We start from the raw sequence: 26,220 nt of genomic DNA, 5'->3' as shown, positions 1-26,220 counted from the left end.
ATGCTGGCTCTATAATGTCCTGTTGTAGCAATGACTGTATTTCATCTTCAACCTGTCGCTGTATGTTAAGCGGGATGCCTCTATAATGTTGAGCGATTGGTGGTACCTGCGGGTTGATGTGTAGATTGATTTGTTGGTCTTTTAGACGTCCCAGGCCTTTGAAGAGAGATGGGAACATCTTTTGAATCATGTCTTTTGCGCTAGATATGTAGGCGGACATGATTTGGTACATGATGCTGATTAGCCCCATTTGTATGGCTGTGCGGAAACTCAGTATGCTTCCACCTGGGACTTCCCCTTTGATCACGTAGATTTGTACTTTTTGGCTTTGATTTTTGTATTGGCATTTTGCGGTGAACATGCCTTTGCAATCTAGCGGTTTGTTGGAGCCATACGGATATATCAATGTGTCAACTTTCCGTAGCTCTTTCTTCACCTCAAGTGTTTTGTATACTATGTCGCTTATGACATTGACAGTGGCCCCCGTATCGATTAAGAATTCTAAATTTTGTCCATTGAGTTGCAGCTGCAGTGTTGGGCTATATTCAGCAGCCGTGTTGTTTCCTATGGCATCTACATATGCGCGTTTCCTCTCTCCACTGGAAGATGACGACCTGGCCGTTCTTCTTTCTTGCGGCGATTCATCCAGGTACCTGATTCTTTGTCTTGGCTGGCGGTGCTGAGAGTGATGTCTACTTTTGCGATGGCTGGATGTGTCTCTTCTTTCTTCACGCCACCGAGTGGATGGCACGTGCTCCCTTGACGAGCTGGGTGAGCGCCTCCTGCTGGGCGCAGACGGCTGGCTTACGTGTTTGCGCGGGCTTTCTCGCCGTGGTCTTCTGCCATCTTGTCTCCAGGACTCTCTGTGAGGCTCAGAACTCCGATAGAATTTAATGTTTTTGCACACCGACTTAAAATGGTTCTCACCCCCACATTTGTCGCATTGGTGACCTATTGCAGGACATGGTCCTGTGTGGGGAAACCGAAAACCACATCTGTAGCATTTCTTTTGTTCTGATGAGTCAGCATGAGTGCGAATGGGACATACTTTTGCTGCATTGGCTGTTTGCGTGATGGTGATGTTTCCTAGCGACTCAGTTTGTAGTGTTAATGCAGCGTCAGCTCTTGCTATTTGCAGGATTTCTTCTAGTGTCCTACTTTTCTGCAATAGTTTTTTGCGAAATTCGGGGGATCCACACCCGGCAATGGATTGTGATTTGAGGGCCTCTTCTGTGGAGTATCTGTCAAAGTCGCAATATTTGGCTCTTTTCCTCAATCTCATGACAACATTTTCCATGCTTTCACTTTTATCTTGTATGGTCGTATGAAATATATGTCTCTCATAGTCAACATTTCTTAACGGTGCAAAATACGTATTCAAAGAGTCGATGATGCCTTGGAATGAGTCAGTGCTAGAATCAGGCATTTCAAATACTATGTCACGTACCGTAGGGCACAACGAATGCAGCAAAATGGCTCTTAGGCGACGTTCCTCCCTCACTCCAGAGGCGTCGATGTAAATCTGTAGTTCTTTTAGCCATCTGGCCCATCTGGGAGCCAGGCTGTTCCTGTCAGACATGTCGAAGTGTGGCACGGCTTGTAATTGAAGTGATTCAAAGTTACCTTCCTCTTTGTTGCTGGCAGGCCTAGGGGTGGAGCTGGCCTGGGGGCTTTGGATGTCACTGTCTGCGGCACCTTCCGACATGGTTGCAGCCACGTGTGGGTGGCTGTGTCGCGATGTTTTCTGGGTAGGTCTCTCCTTGGAGATCAGCGCGGCCTGTGTCGTCTATGGGAAGTGGAGTCGTTGTGGAGTCCATGTGGTTTTACTGGCAGCGTTTGCGTAGTAATGAGCGTTTTCTCCGTGGCTGTGAAGTCCTTGAAGTTCACCATGCAGTGTGGTTGCGGATGCGGCCCTCGCACCTCGCTGTGGCACGGTCTAGTGGGTTCGGCTGAACATGACCCCTGTCGGGATATAACAACGTCCCTTTCCGTGGAGCCTCTCAACCCAACAGATGTGGGCGTCTGGAGTTGGGCGTGCAAGATGGGTGACCTTGAGGGGATAGGAGGTTCCTTGCAAGACACGTTAGGCCCATATGTTCTTCTCGTCATAGCTCGCCAGAGTCGCGCAGTGGCTCGCTAATAAATTCGGTTTGTGACAAGCAGACGACAGCAGAGCTTGTAGAGTGGCTGCAAATACCTTAACCCGCACAGGCCCAACAGCATTATCTGAATCCTCGCTGCAAAGGCAGATGTAAACGACCAAAAATAACATGCAAGGGGTATTTTTGATAGGGTACTGATGTGTAAAATAGGTGAAAATGTGTATTTCAATGTGAACATATTGTGCTTCTAATTTTTGAGCTTCTCAACATGAAGTCAGTCATCACAATGTCGGTCGCCATGTTGTTTTTAAGGAAGTGATTCCAGCAATGTGATTCTTGAACAAATGGAGCGTGTGACGCTACCAGACAACACACTGCTCCCGCCCAATATAGTAACCTCAATAGGATATTAGAAGGGAAGTTCTTTAGACCAATTAACCCCACTCCCAGTTTATAAATTGGTTCTGCTTGATCAGAGGAAAGGAGTAGTGCAGTGTGGCTTGTGCCTGTCCCTCTGGCTTCCTGTTCATGCAGACTGGTTGAGCTGTTGCAAAGCAGTGTAGTGATGAGGCATTGCAAGTGGTGCAGTCATAGAGAGAACTGATACCGCATCCCCTGCTGACAGACTAACCCCAGCCCAAAGTAATCCGGTGGAACAAAAGGCGCAGTGCCATGTGGATTAGACCACAGAGCAGACAAGGGTTTTCCGCATACAACTGGCATCTCAAAGCCAGCATGTTTGATTCATACGGCGGAGCGGACAAGGGAGGCTAGGTAAGATGGGGCTGGGTTGATGGTACAGTACATTAGGTGTTGGCCCCACAAACCCCGGTTATCTACAGCATTAGAGCTGTGAACACTTATTGTGTTTGGAATACCTCTATTCTACAATTTTCCCAGCATTCAGCAAATCTGATAATGTGTGAGCTGTGGTGCATTATCCATTGTTATCTCTTCTCTTTAAACACTGCAGTGGGGGGTAGGGCCTGAACGGGAGCTTACTGGGAAAACTGGGACTCTTCTAAAGATGTGTCATTTTGGTGGTGGGCAGAGTCTCCCCAGTGCAGAGACTGCTGCGTGATGACTTATTTGTGAGGTGGAGAGTGTCCCAGTCTAGGAGCCTTCCCCGCTGTGCGCTCTCCTTGCACCACTGATTATCTGATGCGTTCAATTTAGACGTTGTACTCGGTCCTGGGCACCTTCAACTGAGAATAAATCCCTTTAGCATGCCACCTGCATGTTTAAGCACATTTAGTTATAGAAGTCTTTGCTAGATGCATATCATTCTGCACCAGCCACTGAGATGCAGTGGCTCACGAACCGTGGTCAGCCACACACATTCATGAACACTTTAAATACTCTGAAAACTGTTAATACCCCTTTATGAGAATAGCATACACTCTCACACCCTTCTGTGCATGGCCCTGACAGGTCCTTGTTTGAAACTGTGAGATGTTCCTCACTTGAATGTGTGAGCATGCCCATATATCCTGCACCTGTAGGCTGACCTCTAACCCTCCCATTGTGTGTCCAGAAACCACCAATCCCTGTGTGTGTGTGTGTGTGTGTGAGAGCCACTTGTTCACTCACCCCTGCCTGCCCCGCCTGAGGCAGTGTGGTGTCCCCTATCCGAGCTTCTGATCTGCACGACATCAGGGCCTTTGATCTGCCTACCATCTGGACCTGTGAGCAGTGGTTGAAGTGTACGAAAATAAGTAGTGGCACTATCTACCCTGCTGGTCTGCCCTCGCATCCCACAAACCTCATCACCACGCCCCCATCCCATGTGCAATCCAAAACCCCAAACAAACACACCTACTGTTTAAAGGACTGTTCAATGCATGCACTGAAGTGCACGTTTCAAATCATTCCTACACTTTTTAAAATAAAAGTATAGGAACAGGAAAACGTGTTTAAAAAAAGGAGAGGAGCACTGCTCCCGTTCGCTCATTTCAACCACTGCCTGTGAACTGTCTCTCGTCTAAGTCTTCAAGTTGCCCCCTATTTGTGCCTGCAAATGTCCATCCGAGCTACACATTGCCCACATCTGAGCCTACACATTGCCCCCATCTGAGCTACACATTGCCCCCATCTGAGCTACACATTGCCCCCATCTGAGCTACACATTGCCCCCCATCTGAGCTACACATTGCCCCCCATCTGAGCTACACATTGCCCCCCATCTGAGCTACACATTGCCCCTCCCCCCGAACTACACATTACCCCCATCTGAGCTACACATCTGAACATACAAACTGGCTGCCATCTCCATAGGCAACTGGCTCTCATTGGAGCCTGAGAGCTGTCCTGGTCTGAGCATGTAATCGGCCCCATCAGAGTTGCCTCCATCTGAGATTGTGAACGAACTACCTCTGAGCTTGGCAGGTGTTCTCATCTAAGCCTTTAGGCTGTCCCCACCTGTGAGCCACACTCACATAGGACGTAATAACCCCTATTTCCCAACTCCCAGGCAGAATTTTATTTTTAGTGTGGACTTCAGGGGCATAAAGGAGACCCTGAAAAGTGTCCATCTTGTTCCGGCCATTCTGTAGTCCACACTCTAGTGTGCATTTATGCTCAAAAAGACATTAAGCTCCCCCTAATCCCCGCCTCCCAACCCGACCCCTAATCCTGTGTCCAGCATTTGTGAGCAAAATGTATAAGAAAATCTAAGACAGACACCTCCTTCAATAGTACAGGATAAACAGGAAGGGGCGGAACATTATGCGGTCTTCACATTGGTCATTTCAGTGGCTACAAAAGATGGGGGCTTCACCTTTGGATGGCGCCAACAGTGGGGGAATCCCACATGGCTGGGTTCGTCTGTGTTATGGAGAAGGCAAGTCACCTGTTCTGCATTGTACACAACAATATACGTGCGGTTTTGCGGCAACTGAGCCTATAAACCACCCCCCCCCCCCCCCCCCAAAGCAACGAAAGCGATTGTTACCTCAATGGTATTATATTTAATATAGTAGTGGCTGGCTGTTCGACCCATGTCAGTTGAAGAAAAAAATCCAGTCCTCTCCTCAAATCGAATCATGCGCGCCTTGTCTAGCTTTCGTCCAACTTCAATCACCAACTGCTCCCTGTGTTTTTCCAGCAAAGGATCCATCTGGAGAGGAAAGGCACAATGGAAAAATGACAGGACAGTAATTAATACCAGGTCTGTTTTCGCCTACATGGCAACAACTGAAAGGACAATGTTCATGCTGGGGTTTTATTTAAAAGCCTCAATGTGCCGCATGCACTCGGTTCCAGAGTTCAGAGACAATGTCAGTCAAGGTTTCTGCTACTAAACTGTTTATCCCCTTTCTAGAAAGTGAGCTGGCGTGAGGCAAGCATGGAACAAAGAGATATGTAGAGCATAACAATAGTCACCACCATGCATTGAGTCTTATGATCGAGTACATGAACTTGAGAACCAAAAATGCCCTCATGTAAGTGCGCCTGGACTTTGATCACTTCGGGAACCTCGCGTGGCTTGCTATGTAGTTTAGGTAAAGCGAATGTGGGCTTACGCAATCTTTTTCAATATACTGGCACCGATATCGCGCAGACACTTATAGACATTGCGCACAGACGCTATTCTAACTGAGCACAGGTCTAACCAGGGATAGATGGTGCTCAGCTGTTAAAACGGGAGGCTTTTAAAAGATGAACTGGAAAATGTAAACAGGAATCCGGGCAGTCTCAGCAGGGCAATCTCACTAGCCTTCTTTGTTGAACTAAACAAATCCAGTCACTTTTAAACGCCTTGGGTAAATTCCTTCAATTGAGGATTTCTAAGATTGGCCTTAAACGCCTTGCAGGAACACGACCACCATATTTCACTTATCCAAAGAAAACACCCATTAACCTATGGTTACAGGGTTGGGGGTTGTGGGTAAAGTGAGAACGCCTCCTTCTTGATGCTGACTATTTCATTCGCCTTGGAGTGGACATGACTGGACTGGCATAGGAGTTTCTCTTTTTGATCACACTTACAGCTGTGAGAAACCTGACTGTATTCTCCCACCTACTCCCCCAGGATGCTCTGCTCAGGTGGCCAAGGGACGGCCATCGTTGTTGGATCCCGAACCTGGGGTGGGCAAGCGAGGGAGGATCACCTGAGTGAAGGGTCACGGGGGATTGGGAGGAGAATACCCAAGGGCGAGACATGGTATTTACCCTTTTCAAATTGTATATTTCCCAGCACACTGCATCTTCCCCTCTCCCTATTATCCCTCTGAAACCCCTTCTTTAACTTTCATGGGACACATACAATCCCATTCCATCTCCCCGTCCCCAATTTCAACTAATACTGGGAAGAAGAGGCAATCGGGAGCAGTGAGGATTACTTGCTGGAAACACCTTAAGAAACAGAGAGAAGACTTCCACCCACTAACATCAAGTTGTCCCATTAATAGGGTCAGGCATTTTCCACTGACTATTCACACCTGACTCCACTTGACTCTCTGTTTAAGTCTAAAGGACAGGGAGGTCTTGCTAAGTGGAAGATTGAAGGTCAGGCAGACCCTACCCTGACCACACACCTGCAGCCCATTGACACACCAGCCCAGTATAAATGGAAGCTGCTGAGAGAGCACAAGGAGAAGCAGTTGGGAGAGCAGGAGCAAGGCTGCATGGCTGAGTCCAGCAGGGGATCACAAGACAGATTTTGAAGCCAGAGCAGAACAAAGTGGAGAGGTATTTTGGACTAGAGGAGCCAAGGAGCAGGGAGCTGCAAAAGGAGACGCCTGTGTGAACGGGAGGAGAATGTTTTGCCAAGAGCCTGTCTCTGTGTGTGTGAGGGGCTGGAGCATGGCTAGGGAGCTGTGTCTCCAAGGAGGCAGAGTTAGGCAAATTGTAGCCTGCTGGCCGTGTTCCAGAGAATACTCTTTCTCTTGGGATGTGTGCCAGTCCCAAGGGCATCTGAGGGGCAAGTGGTGAGACCTTGACCCCGACCCAAAGCATCCCAGAGAAACTGTTCACCAGCGCTACGCTACCCAGTAAGTTTTGTGTGGTGGAGAGAAACTCGGAAGCGTATGGGTGGCTGGAGCAGAAGAGGGAGGAGAAGTAAGATTGTTAAAATGGCATGAAACAGAAAGCAAGTAAAGCAAGTGATTGGTTATTAATACAGTCCACTATTGTCCATAGAGAGAAAGGCATTGTGTGACTTGTAGGAGAACGCCAAAAGGGTCTGGGACCCCAATTAATGAGACAGTCAGAGGGGTCTGGGACCCATGTGGTAAAGAGAAAAACTATTAAGAAAAACAAGCATTGCCTCAGCAAAAAGGAAACCAGTATTGTTTCAGCCAGGAGGCTATTTAATGTTCAAAGAAAACAAAGTGGTTTGAAGGAGTGGGCAAGCAGCCTACATGTTGAAAGCCAACACTAATGCCAAAGTTAAAAAAAAAAATGTGCAAGAGGCATAGGGGAAAACAAAAGGAAGCACAGAGGGTGCCAGAGACATGCAGAGAAAGCAGAGTCCCATGTGCTAGAGACACTGCAGAAACCGCAAGACAGAAAAGAAGGAAGCCAATTATTAGAGTGGTCGCGCATAGAAGAAGTAAAAAGCTATGCGTTTTCGAAAGCCTTTGATACAGTCCCAGTGTTAACTAAAAGAAACCGGTAGCTCCCCTTGAGAGAGGGGAAGTGGGAGCAAAATCCTTAAAGTGATACAAACGCTGTTCTTTCTAAAATAGAAGAAACTGTTGAATTGTGTGCATTGTGAACTGTTGTGTGTTATGAACTTGAAGTGAAACAATTGAGACCAGGGGGGGTCACAGCTTGGGGGAAGGAACCCAGAGGGGTCCATTAAAATGCAGAACTATTTGTGTTAGTGAACTATTGATGATTACAAGTGTACTGAGAGAGACTTGGCAAAGCCTACAACCCATTGCTGCCCAGGGAGAAAGGCATTGTGGGTGTTGTAGTACAGAATTAGCCAGAGGCCTATGGTTGATTAGAGAATAGCCCTTGGCACATAGCCCTTTGCACATGGCCTCGGTTTAATGGCTACGAGCTTGTCTTTAAACAATGTATACATCATTAAGACCCAACCAATGCCGAAAAGTAGTAATACGCCCAAGTTCAAAATGAAGCTTCATGAGAGGAAAAACCAATGAGGACACATGAAACAAAAGACACACTATTAAGACCAATCCTGGGTTGGCTTAGAAAATCAGTCACCAGCACAGCATTATAAAAGTAGGTGGAACACAGCAGAGCAGGGCTAAAACTGGCAGGAAGAAGACATGCTTCTATCCCTTCCTGGACACACAGGGAGGTCACCACATGAGAAAGTTTAGTATGTTTACTTTCAGCAGTACAGGAACTGCTCTAGCTAGAGGAACTACCACAAGCGTCGGGGCTGTATGTAAGAAAGGACCTAGAGACACAGCAGGCTTGGTGCCAAAAGGAAGGTCTGAGGACATGCAATTGCCTTAAAAAGCTGTAAAACAAGAACACCTGGCAGGATGGTGAGAGTCCAGTATGCCTGGAAAGGAGCCTGAACAAGGATGGGGGATGTATATCATTGTCAAAAGCATTGTCTGAGAGAATGCAAGGTCACAGAGAGACCTGAGAGAATCAAGGACCGTGGAGAAAACGGAGAAAACAGGACGAGACAGAGACCTCAGATGTTTGAGAGTGAAACAAGGCCATAGAGAGGGCAGAGAGAAGTATCAGAGAATCCAAGGTCTTGGGGAAGGCAGAGGTATCCAGGTCGTGGAGAGACCTCAGAATGTTGATGTGCGAAAGGAACCCAAGGCTGTGAAGAGGCCCAATGAATCTGTGCTAACCAGAGACCTTGTAGAAGGCAGAACCCGGAGTAACCCAAGGGAGGACTGCCAAGGAAGGCATCTGGTGTACAGTTTCTAGAATAGGGGTGCAGTTTGAAAGAATAGGTCTATGAACGCTTTTTGCTTACCAGAAATGGCCAACTATTTTGCTGTAGCTTAGTGTTAGCCTGGGTGCTTAGGTACTCACAGAATAGTTTTGAACCTTTTGCTGGACATCACCTTTGAACGTTGGTTGTCTGAATAAGGTGTCTCTGGTGGGACAGAGACTCATAAGAATATGTTGAAGACATTTTACATTGAATAATCTCTTCATCTCGAAGTGCAGGGGGAACCTAGAGAACCACACACAGTTATCCCACCCTTGAGACAAGTTTAGTAAAGGTGCCCCCTATTGTTTCTAGAATATTTCCATAGTACCTACAGATCGTGCATTGTAAATGATGTTAAAACATTGTTAAACAAAGCTTGTGCTGCACGTTGTGCATTCTTTGGAACGTAACGGACAGAAGGCACCTATACAGCACTAAATACTGATGTGTGAAGGAGCACCTAATAATGATCAAATACAATCAAACTCAAATCCTACTTCAGTGAAAAGGTACCATTGGTGATGTTTATGCATCTCTTTAGTGAATCCTCGCTTTCTTGTGCTGTTGCTTGGTCCTTCTCACATAAGTCCGCAATGGGTCACCTGCAGTGGCGTTGCCAGGAATCAAATTTAGGAGGGGCACAGAGGGGGCCAAAGACAAAAGTAGGGGGGGGGCACAGAAAAAAGTAGGAGGAGAACAAGGTCACTGCTCGTTTTAGGTAGGGGGGGCACAGGGTTTCACAGGGGGAGGGGGGTGGCCCCCCCAAGGTCCCTCCCTAGTGACGCCACTGTTCGTTCACCTGCAGACGCTAGAAATCGGACGTCACAGGCTTCTGATGTGACTTCTAAAATCCACAATATAAATGCCCCCAGAGCTCTTTAGCCTTCCACTGATCATGAGATGCCTGAAATGACTGCTTCCAGAGGTCATTATGATCTGCGATATTGTTCTTTGGTTTCCCTCACTTTTGCCGAAAAGCTAATGAACAAAATATTGATTCTATGACTTTACATTTTTGGTGTGTTGTTGACACAATTTGTATAGCTTTTTGATATTATTCCTTCGATCTTTCAAATCCATTCGAACCAGTTCCAATTTGAATTCTCTTTGAAAGATATTTAGTATTTTGGAGTAGTGCTCATTTTGATAAAAAAAAGACGCACAAAAAGCTGGTTGGAGCCTTACAATGAGTGTTCTGTGCAGACAGCGCTGTAGTGCCGTATCATTGCAGACCACTTCTGTGACTTCTCTTTATGTCTTTTGTACCATCCAGAAGCCAAACAATTCCTCTGTGGTGGTACACTGCGTAGCGTGGAGTCGCAAAGCAGCACGGATGCAGGCTCCAGTTACTTTTAGGCAAAGGCACAAAAACAGCACGTTTTGCAGTCATTACGCACGTAGTTGCTGCAGCACTGTGTTATTACTTGATAATTATGAAAATGCATGTATATATGGATGCTGTACAACTGCAGCAAACAACCGTAATGTTATATGTGTACTACTGTACGCACTGGAAATTAGGCCACCAAGAATTTGAGGCAATTATGCTACAGCAGTTTGACACTAGCCTCATCCATTAAAAAAACGAACACAAAAAGATCGAATTACGAAATTGCGAAGCCCACTTGTTAGCATTTTGTAATTCAAGCTTTTTGTATTTCAGTCCCCCCCCCCCCCCCACTGCCGTCTAAGTTAATAGGCCCGAAATAATGCAGCATTATTGCTAATTAAGCACTCCAGGTGAAAGGTCTGTGGTACGTAAGGGTCATTTGTGTATGGAAAAACTAGAAAACTACGTATAAGTTGACCGCCATGGTAATGGAAGACTGGGCTCAGATAGGCGCCAGCGAGGCAATGCTGGCAGCATTACTGTGTAGGTAAGGAGTAGTCGTGTTTTGGTTAGTGTGGCAGGGATGAGCAAGAGGGGAATGGTGTGGACAGGGGGCAGCTCGTGGCCTTGGGAGCACGCAGTTGCCAGCTTGCTCCAAATGCAAGCTTTCCCCGGTAGGTAAAGCTCAGGCACTGAGCAAATGGAGTGGCTGATGCAACACACAGGGTCCTAAAAATGTGTTCAAACTGTTAAGGGTGTACATTTTAAACACGGAGCTGTTATCTCCCTCACCGCCTCCTACCACTTACCTGCTTTCGCTCTAGAGGGACATACCCTGCAATGAAAAATTCACTTTGATCGAAGCATAAACCACAAACTAAACTGGAATGGACATCAGATTTATAAGTGCTCACATTAGCCGACAGACCTCACAGGCACACTGGAAAAAGTGAGCAGCCCAACAAGTTCACAAAATAATAAAATAGTTATTTTGCATTACTGCTTTACATCCAAGGTGTAACTATAATATCCAAATTTCAAATGTCAAGAAAAATCTAACTATGATTGGACATATCGTCAGCACAATAAAGAACATAGCAATAATCGATGCTAATGGAGTACTTAATACTGTAGGTCAAAGGTAAACTCCTTTCTTGCCCAACACCTAAAAGGATCAACTTCTCTAAAAAGATGTCACATTGGCAAATATTTACCCTCGCATTATAAGAGGGTGACAGAACTGAAACAACAAAAGGATCTGTTTTAAAACGTAAGAGGCATTTTCTACCTGATAGAGTTTGTGACTGATGCCATAGACTAATGGGTTTGCCCTCATGCGCACATACAGGTACGTGTAGCTCAGCCACTTCACTGCTTCTTCCACGTTAGTTACTGTTCCCAGAGCGACCTGCACATAAATGGAAAGAATAACATGACGCGTTCACAACACATGCATTTATCACATGGCATTTATGATAGTCGTACGACACGATGATGGAGAACACACATTGAGATGCTATTAAAGAATGCGTTTTTCTTCCTTAATTCTAGCTGGCCCATTTTATCTTTGTACACATCTCTCTCTTTCCTATGCACGACATATAGCAGTACGTCGTAGGCTACCCAAATCTACAGAAAGCCTACTATTATTCCCCCTCAGCTTGCATCATGTTTAACCTCTATCAAGTGACTGCCTTGGTGGAAGAAATCGTGGTTTAAAGTCCAAACAAGAAGCAGGAGCAGCGTGAGGTATGGATAGTGAAGGTCAAGACGCCACTGATCCACGCGAGCAGTTCACCATTGCCTAGCTTGTAAGCGATGTTCGGTTGCTTGAGCAACATGGGAATGCAGGTTTGTATGGTCATCATAACAAGTCATACCTGGAGATATAGATTTCAAACCCTTGTTCATGCATTTAATGACTTGTCTTTTATGGTAGGATTTAACTTTCCAAGCGAAGCGTTACCAACATTACACTAGGGCCCATAAGGCTTGGAAGGAGGCACCAAATGACTCTCAGGTCAACCAATCGTTAATATTAATTGGAGAAATGACTTATTGGTAATGTCCTTTCTATGGATTCTTCTCCAGGAGATTCCTCATCAGATAGATATCCCTTCAAGCGTCAGCTACTCTGAAAACTTTTCGACAGGGTGCCTAGTGCGCCTCAACTCGGCCGTCGATCCATCTTGATTCGATGCAGCGGTTGTTGGTGCAGGACGTAACATCGGTCGTCGTACACATACTAAGTCACTACGCCCCTGTGCCTCAGTCCCCCCGACCCCCGAGCTCAGCCAGTGTAGAGGAAGATTGCACAAATCGTCTAAAAATAGTCAAAAGTCTCACCAAAATGCAATCTGAGTTTTGTGTGTTTTTATTTAGGATGACGAGCAGATGTGCAAGACGTTGCAGAAGGTCCCACACATAACAGGTCTCGAAGCCCAATAAGCGGTAGCTCATCTCCTCTTCTCCCAAGAGAAGGTTAGTCATGAAGGAGTACAGGCACTTTCATAGAGAGCTGGATGGGAGGGTGATGAGGAATCTGCGGGAGAAGAATCTTTAGAAAGAACGTTACCAGTAAGAAATGTCATTCAATGGATTGATTTCTGGCATAGACTCCCAAAGCAGTACCTAGACTGGAGGCGGGATGAAAATCCCTAAACTAGAAAGTTCTGTAGCACTGCTCTTCCAAAGAATACATCAGCACCATGCGGGACGTCCAAATAGTAATGTTTGGTGAAGGTGTGCAAAGATGACCATGTCGCCAGCCATCAGATATCTCTGACCGGCACGCCCTTCTGAAGTGCTGAAGAAGCAGCCACCCCCCTGGTGGAGTAAGCCCTGATGCTAAGTGGAAGCTCTTTCCCTGCATGTTGGTAGCACTCCCTGATACAGAGTGTAATCCACCTAGATTTGGTCTGCTAAGAAACAGCCAAACCCTTTCTTGACCAGGAAAAAGCTACAAACAGTTGGTCAGCCCTTCTGAATTCTGCTGAAATAGAAACTAAGAGCCCTCTTAGGTTCCAACCTGTGCAACCTCTCCACTTTCTTGGAAGGATGGGGCAGAGGATAGAACACAGGCAAGTCTATGCCCTGGGAGATGGAGAATTCTAACACAACCATGGGAAAGAACACCAGCCGCACCATCAGCGATACCTTCTCCTTAAAGAAGCACATAAATAGAGGCTTGAATGAGAAAGTCTGCAGCTCGCTGACCCTTCTGGCAGATGTGATTGCCATAAGTGCATTTGAGCAAACTAACTCGGCAAGAACGCATAGGCAAAAACAGAGCCTTAATGTTAATGTTAAAGGATATTTGTACCACGCACTATCACCACCGGACTGGTCCCCTGGCGCTTTGGCGGATCTGAAAAGGAAAGGGGGTGGGGTGAGTTAATGGGACCGAGCAGGAAAAGTGCAAGAGAGCAGTGATGTGCTGTTGGCAGCTTCAGTTTGGTTAGCAACGTTCGCTGAGCTTAGGTGTGCTTTTCGGTTGGTAGCCGTTGTGTTCTGTTTTGCAAGGCTATATTTGATTTGATTTGTTGTCGTAGTGTAGTGAGGTTTGCTGTGCTTTAGGGGCATGATTGTGTTTGGTTAGAGTTTGAGAGGTGTATGCAGAAGGGTGAGATTGTTAGTGGGTTGGTTATTGGCCTCGCTATCTAGATGTGATACATGCTAAGTTCCAAAATCTTTCTAGATATAGCGCATGAATATCTCCACATTTCTATCTAGATGCGGTACTGGCTAACATTCACAAATCCTGTCTAGAAGTGACGCAAGCTAATAATCACAATTATATCTAAATGTGGCACTGGCTAACATTCATAATCCTGTCTCAATGTAACGCAAGCCAATACTCACAAATTATATCTAAATGTGATACTGGCTAACATTCACAAACCCGTCTAGAAGTGACGCAAACCAACATTCATAATCCTGTCTAGATATGATGCAAGCTAATATTCACAATTATATCTAAATGTGTCACTGGCTAACATTCACAATCCTGTCGAGATGTGACGAAATCTAATATTCACAATTATATCTCAGTGTGGCACTGGCTAACATTCACAAACCCGTCTAGAAGAGACACAAGCCAACATTCACAATCCTGTCTAGATGAGGCACAAGCTAATATTCACAATTATATCTAAATATGGCACTGGCTAACATTCACAGTCCTGTCGAGATGTGACGCAAGCTAACACTCACAATTATATCTAAATGTGGCACTGGCTAACATTCACAAACCTTTCTAGAAGCGACGCAAGCCAACATTCACAATCCTGTCTAGATGTGACGCAAGATAATATACACAATTATATCTAAATTTGGCACTAGCTAACATTCACAATCCTGTCTAGATGTGGCGCAAGCTAACATTCACAATTATATCTATGTGGCACTGACTAACATTCACAATCCTGTCTAGATGTGACGTAAGCTAATATTAGAAAAATTATATCCAAATGTGGCACTGGCTAACATTTATAATCCTGTCTAGATATGGTGCAAGCTAATATTTGTAAATTATTTCTAAATGTGGCACTGGCTAACATTCACAATCCTGTCTATATTTGATGCAAGCTAATATTTGCAAATTATATCTAAATGTGGCACTTGCTAACATTCACAATCCCGTCTAGATGTTAAACTGGTTTAGCATTACCAGCCTGTTGTGCTATGTTCTGAGGGTAGGTAGAGTGGCAGGGCTTCCGGAGTACAGTGATTGCTCGACTCCCCACCCAGGCCACACCTACCTTGATGGTCACTGCTGGTTGACGGCTGGCTCTGGCCTCCCCTGCTGACACCTGCAGACACGATAGGAAGCCGCCAATGTGGGAGCCGCCGTTTGCCTTGGGGCCCTTAGCCACAGGGGCTCCACGGGCCGAGGGCTGCCCTGGGAGGGTGAGTTAAGAGCGGTTAGAGCCAATCAGGGTACGGGCAGGGCGGGAGGAGGGAGAGAACAGAGAAGTGAGTCCGGGAGAGGGCCGCAGCATCAAGTGAGCGAACAGGGTCTGGGGGTCTAAAACAAAAACCGGATGCAATCAAAGCCCAGGAGGGCCCACACTCACCTGCAATGCCAGGAAAAAAGTGGTGTGCAGGGAGGACTGTCGGGGTGTAGGCCAGACAGGCTCACTCCAAAGAAACCAATCAGGGTACGGGAGCGGGGTGGGAGGGAATCAGGGAAGTGAGTCGGAGAGAGGGCCGGGGCATCGACGGAGCGAACTGGACTGGGGGTCTAAAAAAAACAAAATACTTGATGCATTCAAAGCCCAGGAGGGCCCACACTCACCTGCAATGCCATTAGGAAAGTAAGGACCAAGTTAAGGTCCCAGTCTGAGACAACAAAAGGAACAGGCAGAAACCTATTCACAATGCCTTTCAGGAATTGTCCATAACCTGGATCATAATGTAAGACCCTTGTTCCAGAGACCTTTTGAAAACAGACAAAGCTGCCAAGTATCCTTTGGCTGTTGCAACCTGATGGCCTGACCAGACCAGTGACAGAAGGAACTTCATCTCTGCAGTGGTGTGGTCAAGAGACAGGGCAATCTTGTGTTGCCTGCACCGTGCCTCAAATCTTCTGCATCTGTACACATACAGAGATAGTGTTGATGGTCTGCATGCAGCCAGCGGCACCTCAAGCACCTCGTCTGAAAGGTCCCAGTCATATGCCATCCCACGAGCCACACATGTAGATTGAGGGACTCCAGATTCGGGTGCAACACCGACCCTCCGACTGGTGTAGGATGACGAGGCAGCCGGAGAGAGGTGGGCAGATGGCCAAGTCTACGAGTTCAGAGTACCACGTTCTCCTCGCCCAATACGGGAGATGATCAAGATCATGGTTGCTTGGAGCCTCCTCAACTTCCTGAGAACCCAAGGGATGACAGGGACTTAGGGAAGCCATAGTGGAGGTTGATGTCCCACTCCACTAGGAATGCATCCCACAATGCGCCTCTTGCCGGGAATTCCCTTCGAGCAAAACTGTCTGCACTTCCTGTTGGACTCTGTGGCAAATAGATCCAATGTCGGGGTACTCCACAGAGTGAAGATCTCCTCGAGAACTTCCTGGCACACCTCCCACTCGTGTGAGACTGGGCTCTGCCTGCTCAGGGCATTCACCAGCCCGTTCTCTGTCCCTGCCAGACAGACTGCCGAGACAGAGCTCTGGTTCTCTAACAAGCAGAACCACAGCTGGCTGCATCACCTTCCTGCTAAGGGGAAGAGGCTGTACACCTCCTTGCTTGTTCAGGTAGTGCATTGTCACTGTATTGTCCATCATAATCAGGATGCGTTTCCCCTTGAGAGAGGGCAGCTCTAGCTTGCTGATATGCCACTGGTTCTCCATTGTGGACCAAAGGTCGCTCACCTGCAGATCATAGCAGTGAGCTCTTCAAACTTTCAGGGACACGTTTGTGAGCCACGGAGGCCCGGAAATGTCCTGCACCATCATGCTGTCCCACCAAGCAAGATCGGTGGGCACCGAACTCAACACCTTGAGAACATCTTTCAGGGTGAAAGGGATTCAAGTTGATAGGGCACTCCAAATCCCAGGGCAAATACAGCCCACGGTCAGAGTTTTGTCCCACAGGTTATTACAATAGAAACAAGGGCAATAGTTCAGGTTAAATTGCTAACAAGAAATGTTAAATGTGAAACACTGTGGTCAATAGGGCTAGAATCAGGACATACATATGCAGACAGAAAGTTGACATTGCAATGCTGCAAGAGTCCCACCTTACAAAGGATGAGCATCTGAGGATGGGTAAAAGTGGAGAGGCACTATGAACAGCTCTGCATTTACTTCATCAGCCAGGGGAGTGCTCATATGGATAAGGAACACTACTTTATGGCAGATGGAAACAGTGATGTAGGACAGGGCCGGTAGATAAGTGAGGGTTGGAAACTGGCAAATAAATTGCCAGCTTCGATGAGCATAAGGCGTTTGACTGTATAGATTGGCTGTTGATGACCGAAACCCTAAAGAAAGTAGGCATAGAGGAGGTACTTATTAACTGGGTTAAGCTACTGTACCAGAAGCATTATGCCAGGATGAAATCAAACTAAACTTTTTCAAGTAAATGGGAAGTGGGTAGGGGCACTGGACAGGGATGTCCCCTATTCCTGCTGCTTTTCACTATAGGAGCAGAACCACTGGCCTGCCTTATGAGGAAGAAATATGTAACGCTAGGATTCAATACAGCAAACCAGGAACACATAATCTTGCTTCATGTGGATGACCTGTTATTATACATAAAGGATCCGGCCACTACTTTTCCATGGATGCTGGAAAAAGCAGAGGAATATGGTTTAGTGCCAGGCCAGAGATGAATTGGTCAAAATCCTGCCTCTTCTCAACGCTGGGAACAGATCCTGGGTTATTAGCGGGATTGCCCAGACCACTTCCTATGGCGCCTTTTAGGTACCCGAGGCTGATGAAGAATGAGAATCTGGAGGAAGTATAAGACAAGAATGTCATTCAGGCATTAGATGAAGTCTGTGCATCACTGGCTGAAAGATCCACGGTCACTACTAGGAAGATGATAGGCCTCCCAGATGGGTATATGCATTGGAGAATGTTGGACAGAGAATTCCCGAGGCGGGGCAGGCTGCTGCTGCATGCGCAGTGGGGCATTAAGAGCTCAATGAAAGGGCTCAGCACACTTAGGCTACCACATGAGGAAGGAGGTGTTGGTGTGCCAGGTCTTAGACTGTATGATGCGGCAGCACTGCTGCAGTGCGCAATACCTTGGCTCAAGGACGAAAGTAAGGATCTTGCAACGAAGAAGAGAGACGTGATGATAAGCCCGCATCAGCTACTGGAAATTCCGCAAATGAGGGGTAAACAAAGAAGTTACCAACTCAAGTGCGAGCGATACGTAAAGTGGGGAATAAATGCACAAGAATAGAAGGACAGAGGCATTTGTTTATGGGACAGAGGCCTGCCTGAGATGCCATCACCGACACTGCCATTGGGTGAAATGGACGGGAAGCGATAATGGTCATTTGGGGCAGCTATATGAATACGACAGATGTGTGAGGTGTCAACAGTACTGTCAGACAGCAGGGGCAGGACGAGCAGGATGTCTGCTGCATGCAGCAGGGGAAACTGGGAGGGCTTCCGAAGGAACCCTACATGCATGCAATGAATCATGCCACACTGGAGCTAAGGGATGGGTGGGGCAGATGCATTGCGAAACAAAAAGGTGATGGCTGGAAGGTTTTGAATTAATCATAACCACAGGCATAGCTCTGGACAACCCTCCACAGCATCGTTTTTCAGCCTTGCATGCAATTACAGAAGGGGAAAAACCATATGCAAATCAGGCTTGGTCCCACCCCAAAAGGGGCAGTCCAGCCTGAACTGCTAGTTCACATCCCTTCTGCACAAGACCACAAGCATCCTCGGACATGTTTCCGCCTTGTTGAGCGTCATCAGTGAGGAGTAGCTTGGGTCTCTAGGCCCAGCAGGCACGGGACCCACGTCTGGGCATACCCGTCCCACTCGGGGTGACAAAGCAAAAACAAAGAGGTGATGGCTTGAAGGTTTTGAATTAATCATAACCACAGCAGATGCATTGGGACCCTGTATAGAGGGGCAATTTGCAAACCACTAAACTAATTCAGGATATGCGCAGTAAATGGGAGGAGATCCAGGACAGGCGTTTAGAAGACAGGAGAGCCTGTCGCAATACAAAAAGCGTGTCACGGAAATAAGTGTCTAACACCAGTCACAATGCAAAGAATATATCCACAGACAACCACGAGCTGTCCTAAGTGCGCATCTAGCCGTGCCACCTGTATAGACATGTGGGAATGCCCTCCGGTGGAGCCTTTCTACTGAGGGGGGTGGGCGCTGCACAGGACAATAGGATGATGCTTGCTGGGCATTATACTGAGCAACAGCAACAGTCCATCGCGCATGGCATTTTCTCTACTGGGTCTAGCATTAGCCAAGAGAGACACTGCAACGAAACGGACAACGCGTTTGTCGCAGGTTCGAATCCCGATCCCACGCTTAGAAACCACTCGCCGTCATTAAGCGCGTTATAAATGAACAGCACAAAATAAAGAGTGAAATTGAAGCTATGCACTCAGCTAGCGTTTAAGGGGTGGTCTAAAGAAATGCTAAAGTGCTCAGCTCTGCGCACAAATATCCATGTATTCCCAGAATATCTACTTGGTAAAACACATTTATCAGTATGGACATGAAAATGGCCCTCATCCGCTGCGCTGCCAGTCTTCTGAGAGCGGGGCCATTGGTTGGCTGTTCAAAACACTGTTTCCAAGGGACTTGACACTCACTTACGTCACTTAGCGGATAAAAGCCTTAATAACCGCACCGAGAAGCCCTGTGCTTGGCGTTCCACTAAAGAGGACCTATTAGGGGGAGCCTTCCGACTAGTACCTCTCCTCTGTGGGGGTGGGGCCACAGGCTCCATCTTGCTTGGGCTCCAGTGGCAGAGAATAGGTCGTGCTAGTCCCTGGTAGTAGGTGGAGAAAAGACAACCGTCCCAAAAGGGTTTCCAACAGGATACACCTGGACTCTTCACTGCCAGGGTGGTCACTGGTTTAGCCGTCTTAGAGCACACGTGTTTGTTTGCCTTTCATCAAGCGGGCCTCAAACTCTTCCACAGTAACTAAGAAACCCCAGTCTAACCGGGGAATACGAGTGCAGGGCTTCCCAAACTAACCGAACGGACGCCCATTGTGGTGGCAGAAAACTGTGATGGGATAACCTACAGGAGCGAAATCAATCAGGCACGAGTTGTGATTAACTATAACATTTTGAAAATATAAGTTGTGTGGTTAAAGATAGGGGATAACATCCAAAATAGGGGCGTGTTTAATGAAAGTACAGGAACCCACGTTGCAGTGCCACTGCAGCGTTGTGAAGTGAAGCTTGGCTGAAGATGCCTCTTTTTGACACACCGTCTGTGACCAGTCAGTAGAATAGGGCGGAGGCTTCCTGCTGCATCTGCAAAGGTTTTAGCGCCACTTGAAGTTAACAGCTTGGAATTCTGGGAGGCCAACCGGCCATCTTGTCTCTTAGAGGTTGTTAAAAGGGGTACAAATAAGTCACTACTAACACAAAGGTCCACAGATAGCCCCGTTGGCAAATCTCTAAATGGGTGCAGGCATATTTTTTGGTGGCCCAAGAAAGAGTTGTATCTAAACTGTATCACTGTTATTTCTGTCCAAAATAAAACTCACCCAGTCGTAAATAGACAAACTCACCCTAATGGCAGTGACACATTTGCTAAGTTAAGGACTACTTGCCCTACATGAGAGGACACTGCACCTATTGCGAGACATAGCTACCAGTGACTGCCCCGGGTTTCTCCTCGAGAGAGCGTTTATTCTGTATAGTGCACTGCACCAAAGACATTCGCATACAGCCAGTGGAGTGGAAGACATGGGCCGTCTCGTTCTCATTGGGACCTTGCAGCCCCCACTCACCTACACCACCCCTGCTGGCACACGGCATCGCAAGCACCACTGTCTCAGCGCCTGGGATGGGGGGGGGGGGGGGGGCTGGAATGTGTTCATGTTTGGGCATTCAGAATGTCCTGCACAGTTCCAGTTAGCTACCCAATATTTGCCTCTTTTCAAGACACGACCCGCTTTTAAACGGCCCAGCTCATTTCCATTATGTCTGCTTGTTTGGCGTACACAAAAACAGTTTGCTTTTTTTTTGTAACTTTAAAATATCTTTTTTAATTATGCCGAACAAGAAGATTCAGGTCTGTGTCAAACTATACCTGTAAACAGGTGCAATTATAAGCAGGTGCAATTATCACACCGTTTATTTTGTTGTGTGTTTTTTAAGCATGGAGTACAGGCCCAGAAGAGGAGGAAAGTGTTTGTGCTGTCATTTCTTTGCATTCTAGTACTTGTACATCTAGATGAGGGAACATGAAGCTACAATCGTACTCCTTTCGCTTAACACGTTTCTAAAAATATGTATATTTGTCGGTTTGGTTAGTTATGTGATTTGTGTAGATTTTAGGTCATCACTACAAAACTGGCTATTAGTGCTTGAAGGACAAACATTAAAATGTGTTTGTATTAAAAAGAGCTGACAAGATTTAGGGTCAATGTCCTACATTGCAGACGGTACTCAAACCCCAGCTGTGTGATTCAAGGCAAATCATTTTCTTTCACTCTGACTAATCTTCCACAATTAGGAGCTCCAAGACTGGAATTAGTTCACAAAATACACTACTCAAAAAAAGCCTCACTCAGGATTTAACAGACTGTATTTCTGCTTAAAATATGATAACCGAGACCCAGGGGCGTTGCTAGAGGGGGGATAAGGGGGCTATAGCCCCTGATCTTTTGGTTGTAGGCCCGGATAGAATCTCAGGGGCTACAGCCAAAAGACTAGCTAGCCCCCAGTCCCAACAGTTCCGACATTAGCTTAGCCCCGGGTCTTTTCCAGACCTAGCAACTCGCCTGCTGAGACCTCATACTGCGCTACAAAAGGTTAGTAGTGTCTTGGTTTACTCATGGGACATTCTTGTAATGTAACTTTCCATGATACAAAGACTGATGTCACTACCGTTGACGTCTTTTCCTGTGATGTTTCATCTGACAAGGTCAATGTACATGCAAATGTGAGGGTCTGCACATCTTTCAACGCGCATGCCATGGAACCAGTCCTGGAACCATTCATTGGGGCCACTGCGCCCTTTTTGTTTAACAGAAAACACTTGGCAACAGTTAGGGAACTCAATACTGTTTGCAAAGGGGTCACAGCAAGCAGGCCCGGCCTTAGGGGAGGGCGGGCCGGGGGACCGCCTGGGGCGCAACGCCCCACAGTGCACCATAAGCCGCTGGCAAAGTGGGAGAAGTCACGCTGTTGCAATTAAATGCGCCCGCAGCAGAGGGGTGCATTTAATAACAATAGGGTGCTCTGCACACTATTGTTATTAAATGCACCCCTCCGCCGCAGGTGCTTTTAATAACAAAAGGCGCCATTAGCCCCCCCACCACTCCAGCTCAGGGGAGTCTTTCAAGGGCTCCCTCGGGCTGGTGTAGTGGCATAAGGCATGGCAGGCGCCTCATTGTTATTAAATGCGCCCGTGGCGGCGGAGCTCATTTAACGATAGGGTGCTAATTAAACATTTAAAAAAAGAAAGTGGCACATCCAAACTGCCGTACACAGCACCCACCGTGCCCCCTCCCTCCCCCCCTCACATCTTGGGCAGGTACAGAACAGGAAACAGAAGAGAACAATTGGACGTTTTAACTAGTAAATAACAAAGTGCAGGCAACAGTTTATTTAAGCAGGGATACATATTTCTGGCACCTATTTAGCGGTTCCTTAAAGCCTAGAAGAGCCACGTTGGCGTGAAGCAAATGGCTCCCACAAGCTAGGTTGAATTCACAAACCAACTGGTGTCATACATACATTTCTATGTGACGTTAACTCTGTGTGTTTGGAATGTGTCTAAAGGTGCATAAAGTCCACTTTTAATTCCGAATTTTTGGGAGATGTACGGTAGACGGATTAGTTTGATCATCTCGGCTGTACGGCTACGGCTGCTAATTAATGAAAGACTATGAAGTCTCATTAGGAGGCCGATTTTGGGGCCAATAATATTCGAAGTGCAAACTAATGCTTTGCATTGTATTTGAAGGTGTGTGGTGTGACTAAAGATTTTAAAGTATAGGTGAACTGATTATGGAAATTAAAAGTGCATGTATGTTGTGTTTCTAATGCTTTTAATTAGTGTAAATAGTTTTATGCAAACCAAAATGCACTATAAAAAAAGAAAACCGTGTCTTCCAATGTTTTTTTTTTTTAATTGATAATTTAACAAAACATCTCTGTGCCACCGGTTGAATATGGTCTGTCGGGTCGCAGGTAGAAAGAGGCTAACGTTACAAAGCTAAGAGGAACGAAACCAGGAATTCGTGCTCAGATTGGGATAACCGTTAATGTAACAATAAATGGTGTCTTTTTTTCTATGTCTAATACTCCACTGCCATCTGGAGACGAAAGAGGAGATTGCCTGTGTACAAATCCACTATCTATATGGCATTGCCACGCCTTTCCTTTCTTTACATTACTTGTCTCTGCAGCAGAAGACGCTAGGGAGCCGACTAACGATAGTTGGGCAATTAGAGACGGGAGAGGGGTACCGTACACTGACTGATCGACCAAATTCTACATGCGGGAGTCAATTAAAACGAGAAAAGGGGCAAATGTAAAGATGTGGAAGATTTAAAGCGGGACAATTTAAAAGAGACGACGAAAAATAAAGGATAATTCAACAATAGCATATTTCATAAATCTGTAGCGATTAAGACATGCCTCTTAAAACGGGAGGCAAATTCATTGCAGCGGTAGGATCCCAGTCTAGCGGGCGGTGCAGTGGCGCTGTGGCCGTCCCCTAAGGCCTCCTTCCCTTTTCACTACAGGCTTCGCCAGGTGCCACCTTTGCGTTCTCGGGTTCCCGTAGAAAGATGGCGTGCCGCTTAATTTAAGCTTCTCGAGGAAGGGAAAAAAACACCATCTACTTTCTAGGACTGCTTCCTTCACCGTACTGTTGCACATGGAAAAACGCGTACACAAATCCAGCATAATCCACTCCTCCACAGGCGCCAAAGCATACAGCCAAAGCAAGCATGCAAACATGTCCAGCAAACAATCAAATGCGAAAAAACAAACATTGTATGAAGCTTGTTCACAGAAAAAGCAAATTACATCGTCTCCTGTAATGGCAAAAGATTTGCGAGGACAAAGATATACGGTTAATATATAGTGTGCTCCTAAACTTTTTCCACCAGCTTCTAAGCACTGTAATAATAGATTACTCAGTTTATTGACAGTCAATGGGCCTCATTACGACCCAGGCGGTAAGTTACCGCCTGCGTCTTACCCTTACCACCATGGTGTAAACTACGTTTACACCATGGTGGATGGCGGATTTACCGCCCCATTCCAAGGTGAGTGGGGCGGTAAATCCCCATTTCCCATTTTACCCTTCCCCATTCCCATTTTTGCCCCATAGGGCATAATGGGAGTGGGGAAGGCGCTAATTACGCCACCGTAAATTACGGTGGCGTAATTAGCACCATGGTCCCTTAGCGCCATGGATTTTAACGCCTGCAAAAAGCAGGCGTTAAAATCACCATGGCGCTAACGGACCTTGTAATCAGGCGTTAAGGGTCGGCGCCGTTTACGGCGCCGTTAACCCCTTAACGCATGACTCGTAATGAGGCCCAATGTGTCAGTTTCTCGCGCCCGTTTGAGATTATCGCGGTGGTTATTCTTGTGAACGCAAAATGTTTTTTGAAAACATTACATAAACGGTGGGTTAGTTAATTGCCAACATTCAAAAACGGATGCTAGGTCTGTTTGCCAACGTGAGCGTGGAGTCGCAGAGGCAGCTCGGTGCAGTGACGGTCTCCACGCCGTGGATTTGCATGTTCGCAATCAATGAAGTGACCACTGTAACACCCGTCACTGGGTGCAATTTCACGCTATGTGCTCGGAGCAGGCAGGGCCGGCCTTAAAGGCAGGGTCTAGTAAAAATGTTTATTGTCCCAACGGGTCGGCCATGTTTTTTTAAGCCTAAGTGGCTCGATTTTAGAAAACTTTCCTATGGACCTTACCCGAGTTTTCGTCCATTAAACGCACGCGAAAACAAGCACCAAGGAGCCGCCATTTTCTGATAATCCTATCTTTTCCCCGATCGCCCTGGCTGACCTGCTTTTGCGGCACTAAATCAATTCCCCCGCCCCTGAGCCTGTCATCAGCAGACTCGTACCGCCCATTTCCCAACGCCAAAGCACGTCTTGTGTCAACATTCGCTGCGCTTCAGCTAATGACGTGTCGCCATGGAAATGGCAGGACGCCTCTCTCCTCAATAAGTATAAACAGACCGTTTCACAACACAAAGCAGCCGATTTTCGATTACATTCCTCTCTCTGTGTTACTTTGAGTATTCTGTGACTCGTTTCAGTGCTCTGGTCAGCTACCTTCGCCGCTTGTAGCCCGTGTGAACAGATATCAGTACCAACGCTATAGATTATTTTAGTTTGTTTAACACACAATGGCTACAATAATGCCCTACATGTACGAGCCCAAGTATACCGAGGAGGAACTACTGGAAAGGGAAGCACGCGAAAACGATGGGGATTCGGACGGCAGTTGGCAGGACGAATCAACAGATGAAGAGCCTGGGCCTAGTCGAATGGACGGCGTCTCCACCTGGTGCACATGCAATCGGTGCGAGCTAATGCCAACTGAGGACGAGAACTACTGCTGCCGAGAAAACTCGGGATGCCTGGCTTACATTTCGGAAGGCGAGCCACGACCGCAATGCATCACCGAGCTGCCAGACTTCAGGGCAGCCTGCCTCACACGGGCCGTGTTGAGAATAATGATGGTGCTTATGCACGAACTTCGAGCAACTGTTCGTCCTCGTAATCCGAGTAACGAGTAAGTATACTCTGCTTGTCATGCCAGTCCTATTTCATGTTCTTCTACTATATCCAAAATTACATCTACATATCATTGTAACGCATGTAAGTCATTCAATAGTGTGCATTGTCTAGATAGCATTTGTCCGTGTAAAATGCCATTAGTTACAAGAATTGTCATTGACAACAAACGTTTATTAAACTTATCTGGGTCATTTAAAAACAGTTTGTTTCATTCCTTTTCACAGGTGGTACAGGCTGGTGGCCTATCGTTCCTTTACATGGTGGCTTCACGGGAGGCTTGGACACCGCGTTCGAAGAGTGATACCCGCCTGTGCCGTTCGTGCCATTAGAGAAACGTTCCCGAGTGACAGCGGTCAGTACAGGGGATTTTCTCTCGCTGTGCTGCAACCTGACCTGTATAATCTTTAAAGTCTTGTATTTTTGTGTCATGAAAATAAGATACAAAATAA

General features: G+C 46.7%; 1 protein-coding gene across 2 annotated transcripts in view; it reads right to left on the bottom strand.

The window, feature by feature from the left end:
• The window catches only part of ASCC3 (activating signal cointegrator 1 complex subunit 3), a 2,962,611-nt gene that overhangs the window by 965,516 nt on the left and 1,970,875 nt on the right, over window positions 1–26,220 (bottom strand). For both annotated transcript variants that reach the window (XM_069606524.1, XM_069606525.1), the window contains exons 18-19: window positions 11,595–11,714; window positions 5,053–5,217 (exon numbers count right to left, since the gene is read on the bottom strand). In XM_069606524.1, coding sequence (XP_069462625.1) covers window positions 5,053–5,217; window positions 11,595–11,714 — 285 coding nt within the window. The remainder of the gene's footprint in view (window positions 1–5,052; window positions 5,218–11,594; window positions 11,715–26,220) is intronic.

This window comes from Ambystoma mexicanum, chromosome 4p (genome assembly GCF_040938575.1).
Source record: "Ambystoma mexicanum isolate Mex_15411 chromosome 4p, UKY_AmexF1_1, whole genome shotgun sequence".
Lineage (NCBI taxonomy): Eukaryota > Metazoa > Chordata > Amphibia > Caudata > Ambystomatidae > Ambystoma > Ambystoma mexicanum.
The sequence above is the reverse complement of the archived record's forward strand: the minus strand, read 5'-3'. Positions and strand labels throughout refer to the sequence as shown.